The 14,358-nt window shown below is 39.5% G+C and overlaps 1 protein-coding gene across 1 annotated transcript in view; it reads right to left on the reverse strand.

Annotated features, from left to right (window-relative positions):
- The window catches only part of GRIN3A (glutamate ionotropic receptor NMDA type subunit 3A), a 428,226-nt gene that overhangs the window by 15,489 nt on the left and 398,379 nt on the right, over nt 1–14,358 (reverse strand). Inside the window, exon 8 of the mRNA XM_089674688.1 lies at nt 12,555–12,628. Coding sequence (XP_089530814.1) covers nt 12,555–12,628 — 74 coding nt within the window. The remainder of the gene's footprint in view (nt 1–12,554; nt 12,629–14,358) is intronic.

Below are 14,358 nucleotides of genomic sequence, written 5' to 3' on the forward strand. Positions count from 1 at the left end.
ACTATATTTCTGGATCTGCCAATCTTTTTGGAGATTTCACTAAATGTTTTTATTGGATTATGTTTCATGCCATCAAATGATCAGTTCAATCACCCAGATTGAAGGCAGGTTTTATTGTATACTTTGTAAAGATATTAAGTAAACAATATGATAATAACACAGAATATGTGATCACTGAAATTGTTTTACACTTTCCCTTTAAACTTAAAAGGTAAATGTTCCCAAAATAGCTTACTTAGCATTCTATTGCAGTTCCAGGCCAGAGTGAACGACATTAACTAAGCTTTTTTCTGCTCATTGAACATTCAGAGCTGTTTCCTTTATTTTCATTAAAAAACACAACAGCTTTATACCAAATATACCACATTTATTATCTGGAGTCTGCTTCTATGCCGTAGTGGTTCAAACCTGCATGAAAAGCCATTAAGCAGTCTAAATGTTTGTCAGAATTCCATTTAAATTTTGACAAATACTATTTTTTTCCCTAGACATCAATTAAATTAAGTATCTTGCTTATGCCTTGGAGCATATGAAGCACAGGTAAAACCGTTCATCATGTTTCATAATAACATGATATATTGACGCAGCCTAGTGTGTACCAATAAATCATCTGTTAGATCTGTTTTTTTTCGCTGTGTATCCTTTATGATACTGTAATGGCATCAGCCACATCTCTACAGTAAAGAAGAGTCTATTCATCAACCTAACCCAAGTCTAAAACAATTGAAGGTTGATGAACACTGGTTTAACAAAAAATATTGCCTTTGACATATTTTATACAAATATGTGCCAACTTTATTGAGCTTTTTTAAATTAAAGTTGAACTCCATCCATTGTAATTATTATGTCATTAAAAAATAATAAAATGTAAAAAGTACTTTGATATTAGTCTATTTAATCACCCATACAGTGGCTCTTAGAATGAAAGAGGGAGGGCTAGTACTATGAGCCAGTTAGACTCTGCTACAATCACAAATTCTAACAAGGAACACATTAATAGGATGACAGTCTGCTGCTGCTCCTTGTCTATCTAATCACAGGCTGAAGGCAAAAATGCAACCTTGTTACATTGCTAAAAATGTATCTGTCACTGAATTAAACAACTACCAAAAAAGCCCCTCTGCTTGCAAAGAAAATAATTAAAGCTTACCCTTACCACCTCCCAAAACACAAATATTCACTCTCTGGAAAAGTTAAAGCTAAAGTTTAGTTTAAAACATTTTTTGAGTTTACAGCACCAGGGTCATAACTTAAAGTCAAATGAAATGCATTGTATACCCTGTTGCTGCTTGTTAATGTAAAAATCCTCCCTTCAGTGATGCTGAATCCTCATCACAGTGGGGAACTTCTAGTGCTGCATGGGTTTACTTCCTCGGCTTTAGGTAGAAGATTACACCTCTCACCCTCCCCTTCTGTCCAACCCATCTTTTTACAAACTTCTTATATTCACAGAATAAAAAGTCTTATGTGAGGAAGAGGAGGGGGATCCCGTCATTCTCTAAATCAAGATAATTACCTCCCAACTTTGGCTGGCACCCACTTCTGTAAAGTGTTTATTGCTGTCTATTATGGACATGTGACAGCAGAACAAGAAATGAAGATAGTGGTTGTCACTGGGACAGGAAGACATATAGAGTAACATAACAGAGGTTCTAATATTTCCTCCTCTTAATTAATAAAAGTGTTTTGTTGAACACTGTCCAACAGAAAGTAAGGGGAAAACTCCCCAATGGAGACAGTGACCACAAATAAAAATGTGGCAGAGATTCTATACCTTCTCATTTGTGTGCAAAAAAAAAAAAAAAGGTTTGGCTGGAGTTTAAATCCAATTATTGAGAAAAATGGGCAAACAATCAGAGACACCTAAAAATTATTTTTTTTCCTTTTAATCTGTTAGTTAATACTGCAATTCACAGTATTGAACCAATGAAGGCAATACAAGCCCATGTATTCTCCATGCAATCAATGCAGGAAATGATGTATGGGGCATTTAACAGCATGACAGTTGTGAAATTTTATACATGTTGCATATTCATTTAAAATGGGGAAAACAGTGGGAGCAAAACCTGAACTGTTACCCACTGTGACCAGTCAGATTTTATTTTTAGCTGAACTCCAGCCTTAACCATTTGACCTCCACCCCATATCATATATACTGTTACAGGGCGGCAGTGTTGTGCAGAATCATGTATATAAATGTGATTCTGCACTTCCTGGTCGCAGGTGCACATGTGCGCTGCTGCTGCACCAGTTCTGCTGTGATTGGACACAGCAAAAGCTGATCAGCGGGCCAACAGATGAGCGCTGGCACTCGCTGATCATCTAGGAGACTGACGGAACACAGCTCTGCCTATGTAAACAAAGCAGAGCTGTGCTCTGTCAGCGGCAAAGTGCTGGATTCTCTTTCCCTGCGAGGCAGGGAATAGAATCCAGCACATTACCTAGTGAAAACACCACACAGTACACAAAACATATAGTTAGGCACAAAGTTATCCTTGCAAACAAAACCCTCTGTTTTTAATGCATACTGTTAGACAGGGCCAAATTGGTTGTTTCACAAGATGGCTGGTAAGTGTTGCTGGGAACTCTTTTGTTTGTTTTGCGATGTGCATTGCCCTTCCATGTGAACCTTGCTGCTAAGGCTGGTTATAGGTTGGGATGGTTGCCATTTTTTTTGCAGTTGGCTAAATTGGACGCAGGGATGCACTGGATGACTTTGCTGTCATTTTGGTATAGCTGGGCGTCATGTGCGTCCCTGTATCTTTAAGGTGGGATGGGCTCCTCCAGGCACACCTTCCCTAATCTATCCATTTATACATGTGCTCCCACTATGGAGGCTTTGGAAATTTTAGTTAGGTCCACATTATCTAGAGCAGGGCTTAAAATTTCAAGTCCTGAGCTACAAGGCAGGCCTTAAAAGTTACTCGCCACCAGTTGCACCACCCAACCCCTACCCTGCTACACCCCTAATTCCGTCCCTAAACACGCCCTCATACATTTCATGAAACGACACTGTTAAATGTTACCCACATTACATCAGGGTCCGTAGAGTCCCCCCACATTACATCAGGGCCTCCAATGTTCCCCTAAACACTCCATACTTAGACCATGCACCGCATACAACCATAACCCCCCATAATCTTTCACTCACAAAATCATAACTCTACCAAGCATATCCTACCTACTATCCAACCCAGCAGTACCTCAAATGCCCCATACTCTACCACCCATAACAACCACATAATCCTGAACCTGACCAAACCACCCATACATGTAGGTTTACATACAGACACATATACATACACACACACAAACAGAGACACCTGTACACACACACACACACACACACACACACACACACACACACACACATGTACATACACACACACACACACACACACACACACAGACACATGTACAGGCACACATACATGTACATACACAGACACATGTACATACACAGAAATACACATGCACAGACACATGTACATACATACACAGACACATGTACACAGTTACACAGACACATGTACGTATGTTAAATATCATGACACTTATATTATTTAAGTGTCTCTTAGGCGTTTGAGGTAAAGTGTTCTAGTGCCAGGCTGATTTAAAACAGTGTGACTTTTATTTAATTCACACTTGGCAACAACATAAAATGAATACAAAAGATAAAATAAAATACAGAGTAAAATATAACAAAAGTTGTAGCTTATGAAAAAGAAAACTAAATAACTAGCTTCTTGCCTGTTCTATGATAAATGAAAAGTGTTTCAGTCTTGGCAGGGAAGGCAACAGGTGTATCAAGGTTTTGTAGGCCTTAACCACTTCCAGTCCGGACACTTTTACCCCCTTCCAGTCCAGGCCAATTTTCAGCTTTCAGTGCTATCGTACTTTGAATGACAATTGCGCGGTCATGCAACACTGTACCCATATGAATTTTTTTGCATTTTTTGAGATAGATAAAGCTTTATTTTGGTGGTATTTATTCACCACTGGGATTTTTTTATTTTTTTTGCTAAGGAAATTAAAAAGTCCAAAAATTTTGAAAAAAAATAGTTTTTCTTATAAAATTTTGCAAATAAATAGTATTTCATCATAAATCTTGGCCAAAATTTATTCTGTTACATTTTTAGTAAAAAAAATAACCCAAATTAGTTTATAACCAAAAATTATAATTTTTAAACATTTGTTTTTACTTTTTTTATATTATTTTTAATTTTTTTTTAATATACTGTCACCCTAGCAGTACAGTGTCACCATGGTGACACTGTACTATTTGTGGGGGGTGATGAAGATTTTTTAAAATATTTTTACGCTAATTGCTTTTACACCCATAAAGGATGTAAAAGTAATCATTTCTCTCTAGCTGCATTCTTGCAGCCATTGGGAACTACTGAGTGAGCTGTGATTGGTCACAGCTTGTCACATGGTACAAGGCTGTTGTGAATAGCCTTGTACCATATGACCTCTATGATCATTCACAGATTTCACACGTAGTAAGCAATGATGTCACAAGTGACATCTTGCTTACTACTCTGCATGTGATCACTGATTGGCCAATCAGTGATCACATGATCGGGACTTCGTACAGAGGTCCCGTCCGATGATCGGTGTTCCACTGTGTCCGGAGGACACAGCCCGCACCAGATCGTGGTGCTGCGTGCTCCCAAGCAGGGTACGGGGAGGCCGTTTATAAATGGCCACCCGACCCTGCACTGCCACCTACCGGCTGTTTATACACAACGGCCAGACGGGAGGTGATTAAGAAAACAAAAATGTCAGTATGTGTCAGCTGCAGAATGTATGGGTATGTGTGTGTGTGTGTCTGGCTATATGTCTAAGGCACATCTTATATATGGTTTAAAAGACCAAAAGAGACTCAACCCACTAAACCAGTGGTTCTCAACCTTTCTAATGCCACGACCCTTTAATACACTTCCTCATGTTGTGGTGACACCCAACCATAAAATTATTTTCGTTGCTACTTCATAACTGTAATTTTGCAGTGGGAGGACTAGTGCCACATCATTGGTGTCAGTGGAAGGAGTAGTGCCCATCACTGATGTCAGTGGGATGAATAGTGTCCCATCGTTGGTATCAGTGGGAGGAATAGTGTCCCATCATTGGTGTCAGTGGAAGGAGTAATGCCACATCACTGATGTCAGTGGGATGAATAGTGTCCCATCATTGGTGTCAGTGGGAGGAATAGTGTCCTATCATTGGTGTCAGTGGGAGGAATAGTATCCTATCACTGATGTCAGTGGGATGAATAGTGTCCCATCGTTGGTATCAGTGGGAGGAATAGTGTCCCAGCATTGGTGTCTGTGGGAGGAATAGTGTCCCATCTTTGGTGTCTGTGGGAGGAATAGTGTCCCATCTTTGGTGTCTGTGGGAGGAATAGTGTCCCATCTTTGGTATCAGTGGGAGGAATAGTGCCCCATCATTGGTGTTAGTGGGAGTAATAGTGCCCCATCATTGGTATCAGTGGGGAGGAATAGTGTCCCATCATTGATGTCAGTGGGGAGGAATAGTGTCCCATCATTGGTGTCAGTGGGGAGGAATAGTGCTCCTTCATTGGTATCAGTGGGAGGAATAGTGCCCCTTCATTGGTATCAGTGGGAGGAATAGTGCCCCATCATTGATGTCAGTGTGGTGGAGGGGGGAATAGTGCCCCATCATTGGGGTCAGGGGGGGGAATAGTGTCCCATCGTTGGTGTCGGTGGGAGGAGGAATAGTGTCCCATCATTGGTGTCAGTGGGGGGAGGAATAGTGTCCCATCGTTGGTGTCAGTGGGGGGAGGAATAGTGTCCCATCGTTGGTGTCAGTGGGGGGAGGAATAGTGCCTCATTGTTGGTGTATGTGTGAGAGAAATAGTGCCCCATCATTGGTGTATGTGTGGGAGAAATAGTGCCCCATCATTGGTATTAGTGACACAAATGATGGGGCACTATTCCTCCCACTGACACCAATGATACTTACCTTGCTGACCCCTGCTCCAGCCTGGGCTCGCTCTCTCCCATCTACAGCCAGCATACCTTGCTGCAGCAGCAGAATTTGCACTTACCTGTCAGCTGTCTTCCTTCTCTGGCCGCTCTCTTCTTCACTCGGTCGATCTGCTTTGATCTACACGCGCTGCCGCTTGGCTCCTCCTCTCCAAGCTCCACCTCCTCGCCGGTGATTGGCCGCCTGTGTGCCTCTCCTGAGCTACAGTTCTGGTGGCCAATCAGCGGCGAGGAGGCGGAGCTGTTGAGTGATCTCGGAGGTGTGGCCAGGTGACAGGGGCAGCATGTCATCCCGTCCACACATCGCCTGAGACAGAGGAGCGGTGTCTCGGTTCCTAAGACCATCAGAAATATGTGTTTTCCGATGGTCTTAGGCGACCCCTGTGAAATGGTCGTTCGACCCCCAAAGGGGTCGCGACCCACAGGTTGAGAACCGCTGCATTAAACAGTTATTTCCTAATTCAGTGTGAGCTAAATATGTAAGAGCCCTAATTGTAAATCTTGTAAACATGATTCTTAGTGTCCATATTTGTAAGTATTTTATACTTGTAATTCTTAGTGTTACGTTATCTACACAAACTCTTAGTCGACAGAAATACATGATACTGTTACGTGATCTTCAAATAACTTCATTCTTTTACAACTTTCAGCATAAGGACAATGATCATATAAATGCATAAACATAACCAACAATGATTAAGACTATACTATCACACACTATTCCTAACTAATTAGTTAACTATATGAAATAATGATCTAACTAACTATATTATGGATTAGAAATTATTTTCTTTAGAAAAGACATATTCTTTCTTTGCTCTTACTTAGCTTCTTATTGCATACCAGTGATCTATTCTTAAGAGGAGCCTATGACCTGCTGATCTCTTAGCCATGAATATACCATGGTAGACACATGTACACACATACATACATGTATGCAGACACATGTACAGATACACACATGTACAGACACACAGCCACATGTACATGCATACACAGACACACACAAATACATGTACAGTACATACACACACAAATACATACACACACACACACACATACAAATACACACACACACAGCCCTATAAAAAGTTGCAGTACTTCATTAGCTTCACTCACAGAGCCGGGTACTGCACTCTAGGGGGAGGCAGAGAGCACAGCACACACTCCTTCCTTTGCTTTTACTTTGTTCAACTATTGAGAAGTCTGTCGGCTCCCAGTGCGAGTGACAGATCCGGCCCTGAGTTCTGAGCCTGCTCAGCAAGACGGCCCTGGGGAAACACTCACCATAATTTCCACTCGCCAATGCGAGCAGGCCAGTGGAAATTTCAAGGCCTGATATAGAGAACCCTTGATGTGGGACTGTGCCTTACGCATGTATTTGCAATTTTGTGCAAACAAAATCCTCTGTTTTTAATACATACTGTTAGACAGGGCAAAATTGGTTGTTTCACAAGCTGGTTGGTAAGTGTTGCTGGGAAATCTTTTGTTTGTTTTGCTACAGTGGGGCAAAAAAGTATTTAGTCAGCCACCAGTTATGCAAGTTCTCCCACTTAAAAAGATGAGTGGCTGACTAAATACTTTTTTGCCCCACTGTATGTGCATTGCTCTTCCATGTGCACCTTGCTGCTAAGGCTAGTTATAGGTTGGGATGGTTGCCATGTTTTTTGTGGTTGGCTAAATTTGCTGTCATTTTGGTATAGCTGGGTATCACGTGCATCCCTGTACCTTTAAGGAAGGATGGGCTCCTCCAGGCACACCTGCCCTTAACATATCCATTTATACATGTGCTCCCACTATGGAGGCTTTGGAAATTTTAGTTAAGTCCACAGTATATAGAGGACCCTTGACGCAGGACTGGGGCTTACACATGTATTTGCAAATGTGTGCAAACAAAACCCTCTGTTTTTAATGCATACTGTTAGACAGGGCCAAATTGGTTGCTTTGCAAGGTGGCAAGTGTTGCTGGGAAATCTTTTGTTTGTTTTGCAAAGAAAGAAATATAGGCAGGTTAGACTTTAATTTCCTGTTTTCCTGTGAAAATGATAGGTCGCTGTGATCAATTTGTCGACCTTTGATTCCAGATTCTGTTCTCCGTTTTTTTTAAATAATAACTCCACTTATTATTCTGTTTTCCCCAACAACATGCATGGCATTATAGCCAATACAACTCAGTTTTTATATTACTATATGTTATATATGCACTCTGGATTAATAGCACTCTGGATTTAGTGTGCCCTCAATTCAGAGCTCAGTGTGCATGCATCGGTGATGTCACTGGCTGCAAAACGTGCACATTTAGGAGACATTAAATTTACCTACAGGTAAGCTTTACCTGTAGGTAAAAGTGAACAAGCTTGAAAACGTTTACTCCTGCTTTATGGTTTGATCTGCCAGATCATCCAAGATTTTTTTTTAAAAAATGTGTGATCCAAAGACCTACGTTCCTCGTGCTAAGCAAAAAGCAAATGCAGTACATGCTACAGCTACATTTGACAATGAGAATTAAAATTTTACAGTAGAATCTGTCTTAGCTGTTGTCATGCAGGTATGACCAATACTGCTGGATATGTGAGAGGCAGATGACTGAATGGTTGTTCAGGCAGAGGAAGCCAATCATTGGGGGATCAGGGTCTGATGAACCTCTAGCATTTACAGAGTGTACAGTATGTAGCATGTGGAGACAGAGGAACTCAAAGTCATATGACTTTAGGTCCAAAGTAAACAGCTAAAATTTTCAAAATGATTTTTAAAAAATGCCACTCGCATGCTCACATGCCATACATGAATGATGTTATCCATCAATGGCTTTTTATGTGAATGGTTTTTCCATGGAATCTGAAGTTTTATCTTCTGTGTACAGTGTTAAAGCTTTGAAGGCATCATTAAGTAACAATGAAAATCCAAGCATTATATCATGTGCAGTTACCATAGAATTGCCATGTTTTGATTCATTAAAAAAACAAATGGGATGGATGGGTGTTGTGATATAATGATGATCACAGAAAAACAGAGCCAGATTTTCATTAATGTTGTGATAGTAACCAGATTATGTTCTGGGAACAGAGATTTAAAACTCATCAAATGTGCAAATGTTATTCTATTTGTACTCTTTACTAAGAAACTAAAATTATATTTCAAATACAAAAGTATGGAGAATTCATAGAAAAATTAAATATTTTGTTTTTTAAAACACAAAAGTATATATGTTGAAGCTGTGCAAAAAATGTTTATTTTTTTATGAAGCACTAGTAGTACAAAAACAAAATGAGCAGAAAAAGATAAAAGAAAAAAAGAGGGAAAGTGCTGAAAAGTGCTGTGTATATCTTAGGCCCCAGCTGTGCCACCTACCTACCCCCACCACCCACACCACCACACCTGCAAAGACAGACTGCTTGCTCATGACCTAGCAGTCATTAGTATCCACTCATTACTAGAGCCATCAAAGTGATCAGGATAGCAGAGGAAGAGAGACAAATCTAATGTTTTAATAAACGTGTGTGTATATATATATATATATATATATTTATATTTACAGTGGATATAAATAGTCCACACACCCCTGTTAAAATGCCAGATTTCTGTGATGTAAAAAAATGAGACAAAGATAGATAATTTCAGAAAATGTTCCACCTTTAAACTGTACAACTCAGGTGAACAACAAACTGAAATCTTTTAGGTGGAGGGAAGTAAAAATAAAAAACTAAAATATGGTTGCGTAAGTATGCACACCCTTAAACTAATTCTTTGTTGAAGCACCTTTTGGTTTGATTCTAGTATTCAGTCTTTTTGGGTATGAGTCTATCAGCATGGCACATCTTGACTTGGTAATATTTGCCCACTCTTCCTTGCAAAAACACTCCAAATCTGTCAGATTGCGAGGGCATCTCCTGTGTACAGCCCTCTTCAGATCACCCCACAGATTTTCGATCGGATTCAGGTCTGGGCTCTGGCTGGGCCATTCCAAAATGTTAATATTCTTCTGGTGAAGCCATTCCTTTGTTGATTTGGATGTATGCTTTGGGTCGTTGTCATGCTAAAAGATGAAGTTCCTCTTCATGGTCAGCTTTCTAGCAGAAGCCTGAAGGTTTTGTGCCAATATTGACTGGTATTTGGAATTGTTCATAATTCCCTCTACCTTGACTAAGGCCCCAGTTCCAGCTGAAAAAAACAGCCCCAAAGCATGATGCTGCCACCACCATGCTTCACTGTTGGTATGGTGTTCTTTTGGTGATGTGCAGTGTTGTTTTTGCGCCAAACATATCTTTTAGAATTATGGCCAAAAAGTTCAATCTTGGTTTCATTATACCATAACACATTTTCCCACATGCTTTGGGAGACTTCAGATGTGTTTTTACAAAATGTAGCCGGGCTTGGATGTTTTTCTTCATAAGAAAAGGTTTATATCTTGCCACTCTACCCCATAGCCCAGACATATGAAGAATACAGGAGGTTGTTGTCACATGTATCACACAGCCAGTACTTGCCAGATATTCCTGCAGCTCCTTTAAATGTTGCTGTAAACCTCTTGGCAGCCTACCAGCCCAGTTTTCTTCTCATCTTTTCATCAATTTTGGTTCAGTTCTTGGTAATGTCCCTGTTGCGCCATATTTTCTCCACTTGATGATGACTGTCTTCACTGTGTTCCATGGTATATCTAATGTCTTAGAATTCTTTTCTACCCTTCTCCTGACTGATACCTTTTAACAACGAGATCCCTCTGATGCTTTGGAAGCTGTAGGACGCGACTAAGAAAATATCAGGAAAGACCTACTAGAACAGCTGAACTTTATTTGGGGTTAATCAGTGGCACTTTAAATGATGGCAGGTGTGTACTGACTCCTATTTAACATGAATTTGAATGTGATTGCCTAATTCTGAACACAGCTACATCCCCAGTTATGAGAGGGTGTGCACACATATGCAAATACATTATTTTAGTTTTTTATGTTTACTTCCCCCCCTAAAAGATTTGGATGAACTTATTACACAGCTGGTAACCTATCACAGTATCACGCTTGAATTCACTGAGCTCCTGAGGGTGAGCCATTCTTTCACATATGCTTATAGAAACAGTCTGCATTCCTAGGTGCTTGATTTTTTGGTCATGAAGGTGATTGGAATACCTGAATTCAATGATTTGTAGGGGGTGTCCCAGTACGTTTGGCAATAGTGTGTGTGTGCGCATGCACATACTGTGTGGATGTACATATATATACATATATATATATATATATATATATATATATATATTAGAACTGCAGTTAGGACTAAGATTATGAGAGGGAAAGTTTACAAAAGGCATACATATTTGGTAAACCTATTATTCCTATACTCTGGATAAACAGAATATTATAAGGAACAATTGAAGGAAGCATTATGTTTTCAATAATTGCTCTTTTTTTGGAGGAATAATAAACATAAACTTTAATGTCACATTTGTAACGTGAAGTTATGAAATATCCCTGGTTATATAGGAGATAAAGCACAAATATACTGACACAGAAGCGCATGCGTTCATGTGGAAACTTGCGTGAACTTCAACTCTAACACAAATTCCCAGGTAATCTCTCTATACCGATGTAAGTTCTACACAGGATGACACTAAAGTCTGGACATACAGTCAAAATGCATTTCAATACATTTTTCAACATTTGATTTAATTGAAATATTAATCAATAATATCTTCAATGTGATTTCTACCATTTGTGATGCAAAGTTCAATGCGCTTTGCAAGATTCACATGGACCTGATGTAATTCCGCACGTCACATTTCCGTCAATTTGAGCACATTCTTCCATGATGCATTCCTTCAGGTGATTCATATCTGATTTTCATTGAGTGCACCTTCTCCTTTAGCATACACCCCCCCCCAAAAAAAGGTCAAGGGGGTTAAAGTGGAACTGCACAAAAATGCTATTTAATTCATTTTTAATATTCAAAGCAAACTCATCCATCCTACCATGTCTCCATGCTTTTTTTTTGCTGAGAAACCATTTTGAAAAACACCCTCTAGAATATATGATCTATGTATCATTTACTTCCTGGAATCCATCTGCCCTTGGCTCAGGCATAGGCTCAGCTTAGAACCCCCCCGCTCCTGAAGACTGCTGGGATGTATGACCTCATTTGCCTAGACATGGAAACCAGGAAGTAACTGGAGAAATTTAAACAAAAGCTTAAAACAGCATAAGGATTAAAAATAGCCCGTGAGAGTGAAGTTCCAGTTTAAGGTCTGGTGAGCTTATATAGTGATATATTATACACATATATACAGTGCATACCAGGGGTGGACTGACAACTCATGGGGCCCCTGGGCAATAGGGGATCATGGGGCCACTGTGTCCTTGCCCAAACTCAAAAAAGCCTATGAAAAAGGTACCAAGGGCATCTCATGGGGCCCCCTACTGACCCCGGGCCCTCGGGCAGTGCCCGAATTTCCAAATGGTCAGTCCGCCCCTGGTGCATACTCATATAGTGATATTTCCTATGTGTCCAGACTTTAGGGACATCCTGTAGAGTGTAAAGTAAGAAAGATTTACCTACCTCTTCTCTAACCGTTTTAATTTCTGTTGAAACTTGTCCTCATTGAATGATGTATTTAAAGCTCTGTGGAGACGCTGTTTTAAAAGGAGAGCACTCGTTAATGTTATATTTTGCAGATGTAAAAAATGTAACTCAAAGAAATATACATATAGCCTATAGAGTATACTGTATATATCAATCAATTGTACAGCATTATAAATAGTTCTGTTTTACACATAAAATTATACATTATAGAAGTACATACTACTAGTAAAGAGGGTACACAAATGATGGCAAGAAGAAGGTGGAATTTAAGTTATTGCCCCCAAGCAGTAAGTTTTGTTGTTTGACCCTTAGCAAATAAGAAGAATCTCTGCTGACTTCCATCATCCAATAATATTCAAGCAGAAATGCTGTTCTTTTATTTTCCTTGCTTGTGATTGGATATTCTTTGCAAAGTGAAGCTTCACCTCATTTACTAAGCTCTGGAGCAAATACCCTTGCAGAATGCAAATGCACTTGCACAATACACAGGCCTTTAGTAAGTCAACCCTGTAGTGCTTGGTACAAAGGATATACAGTAGTTATAGCTTCAATGGAGCATGGATCCAGGAGGAACCAATTTATTTAAAAGACTAGTACATTTTTGTATTACTACAGTTATAGAATATTATGTTTCTAAAGTTCTGAGAAGAAATAAGTACTGCTTTGTGTGTCATGGGCACTGTTCTGCAATTCAAAAAAAATCTGATCATCAGTGGGCATCATTTGCACAAAATCTGGCTTTCTCCTCTTAAAGTGTTCCCAAACTGAACATGCAAATAAAAGTCTTCTCTGAAATAATGTAATAATGTAGGGGTCAGCAGAGGATTCACAGAACACAGTGGAGTATCAGAGTATCAATACATCTGGAAGTGTAGCTTTCTGAAGAAACTTCAGCCATGATATTTACCACAATTAAGTGATGCAGGGGCCAAGAAAGATAGATATATATTTTCCTTTTTTTAAAAACACTTTTATTTACATGTTCAGTGTGTGGTGACACAGTCACTTTAAGTCACTTATTATAATAATGCAATCTTTTTTCTTAGGGGTTGGGTGTTTTGGTATTTATTTGTATCATCTCCATGTCAGAGCAAAGAAATCCAGCATTAAGTGTAAGGCCACCTATGTTTTGTCTAGGCATATAGCTGACAACTAATACACTATCCAGGCTGCTGGATGAGGATAAGACTGTCAATTAACAAAGCCATTAGCTTTCATGGAATTTCAACTGTACTTTTGATAAATCTTTGTGCTTGTTATCAGTACCTAACTCAGGGAGCTCCAGGGAGTTGTACAATTGTCTTTGAGGATCAGGAAACATTTTTTTTCTTGTTATAGTATGATTAGACCATGTTCTGTAATAGTTTGTTTTACTAGATCAACTATTGGTTTAGGGTTTGTGAAGATGCATGTTTTTTTTAATGTAAATGTGTTAAAAAATGCAGGAAATCAACATATTTTCCCACGGGGACCTTATACACTTATGTTGGTGCTGCCCTAAATTACACCTATATTTGCAGGAAGTGATAACTACCATGAATCAATTATTTTAGCTTATAGTTCCTCTGGAACCTCAGTATTGCCTTCTGGGGATTTTGGGTGATGTTATACTAGAGGAGTTTACTAGAATAGCAGTGGGCCGTGCCCTTTTTAATTCACGAAAGCTGATTTTACAACTCTGGAAATCCTCTGCTCTCCCCGCTCAAGTTCATGGGTAACAAATGTGGGCAATGCTCTTCTTTTAGAACAGGCTGGGGTTGTCCTGGTATATCTGAATAAT

Source organism: Staurois parvus, unplaced genomic scaffold, assembly GCF_062004578.1.
Source record: "Staurois parvus isolate SC_StPar_1 unplaced genomic scaffold, SC_StPar_1.0 ptg000012l, whole genome shotgun sequence".
NCBI lineage: Eukaryota > Metazoa > Chordata > Amphibia > Anura > Ranidae > Staurois > Staurois parvus.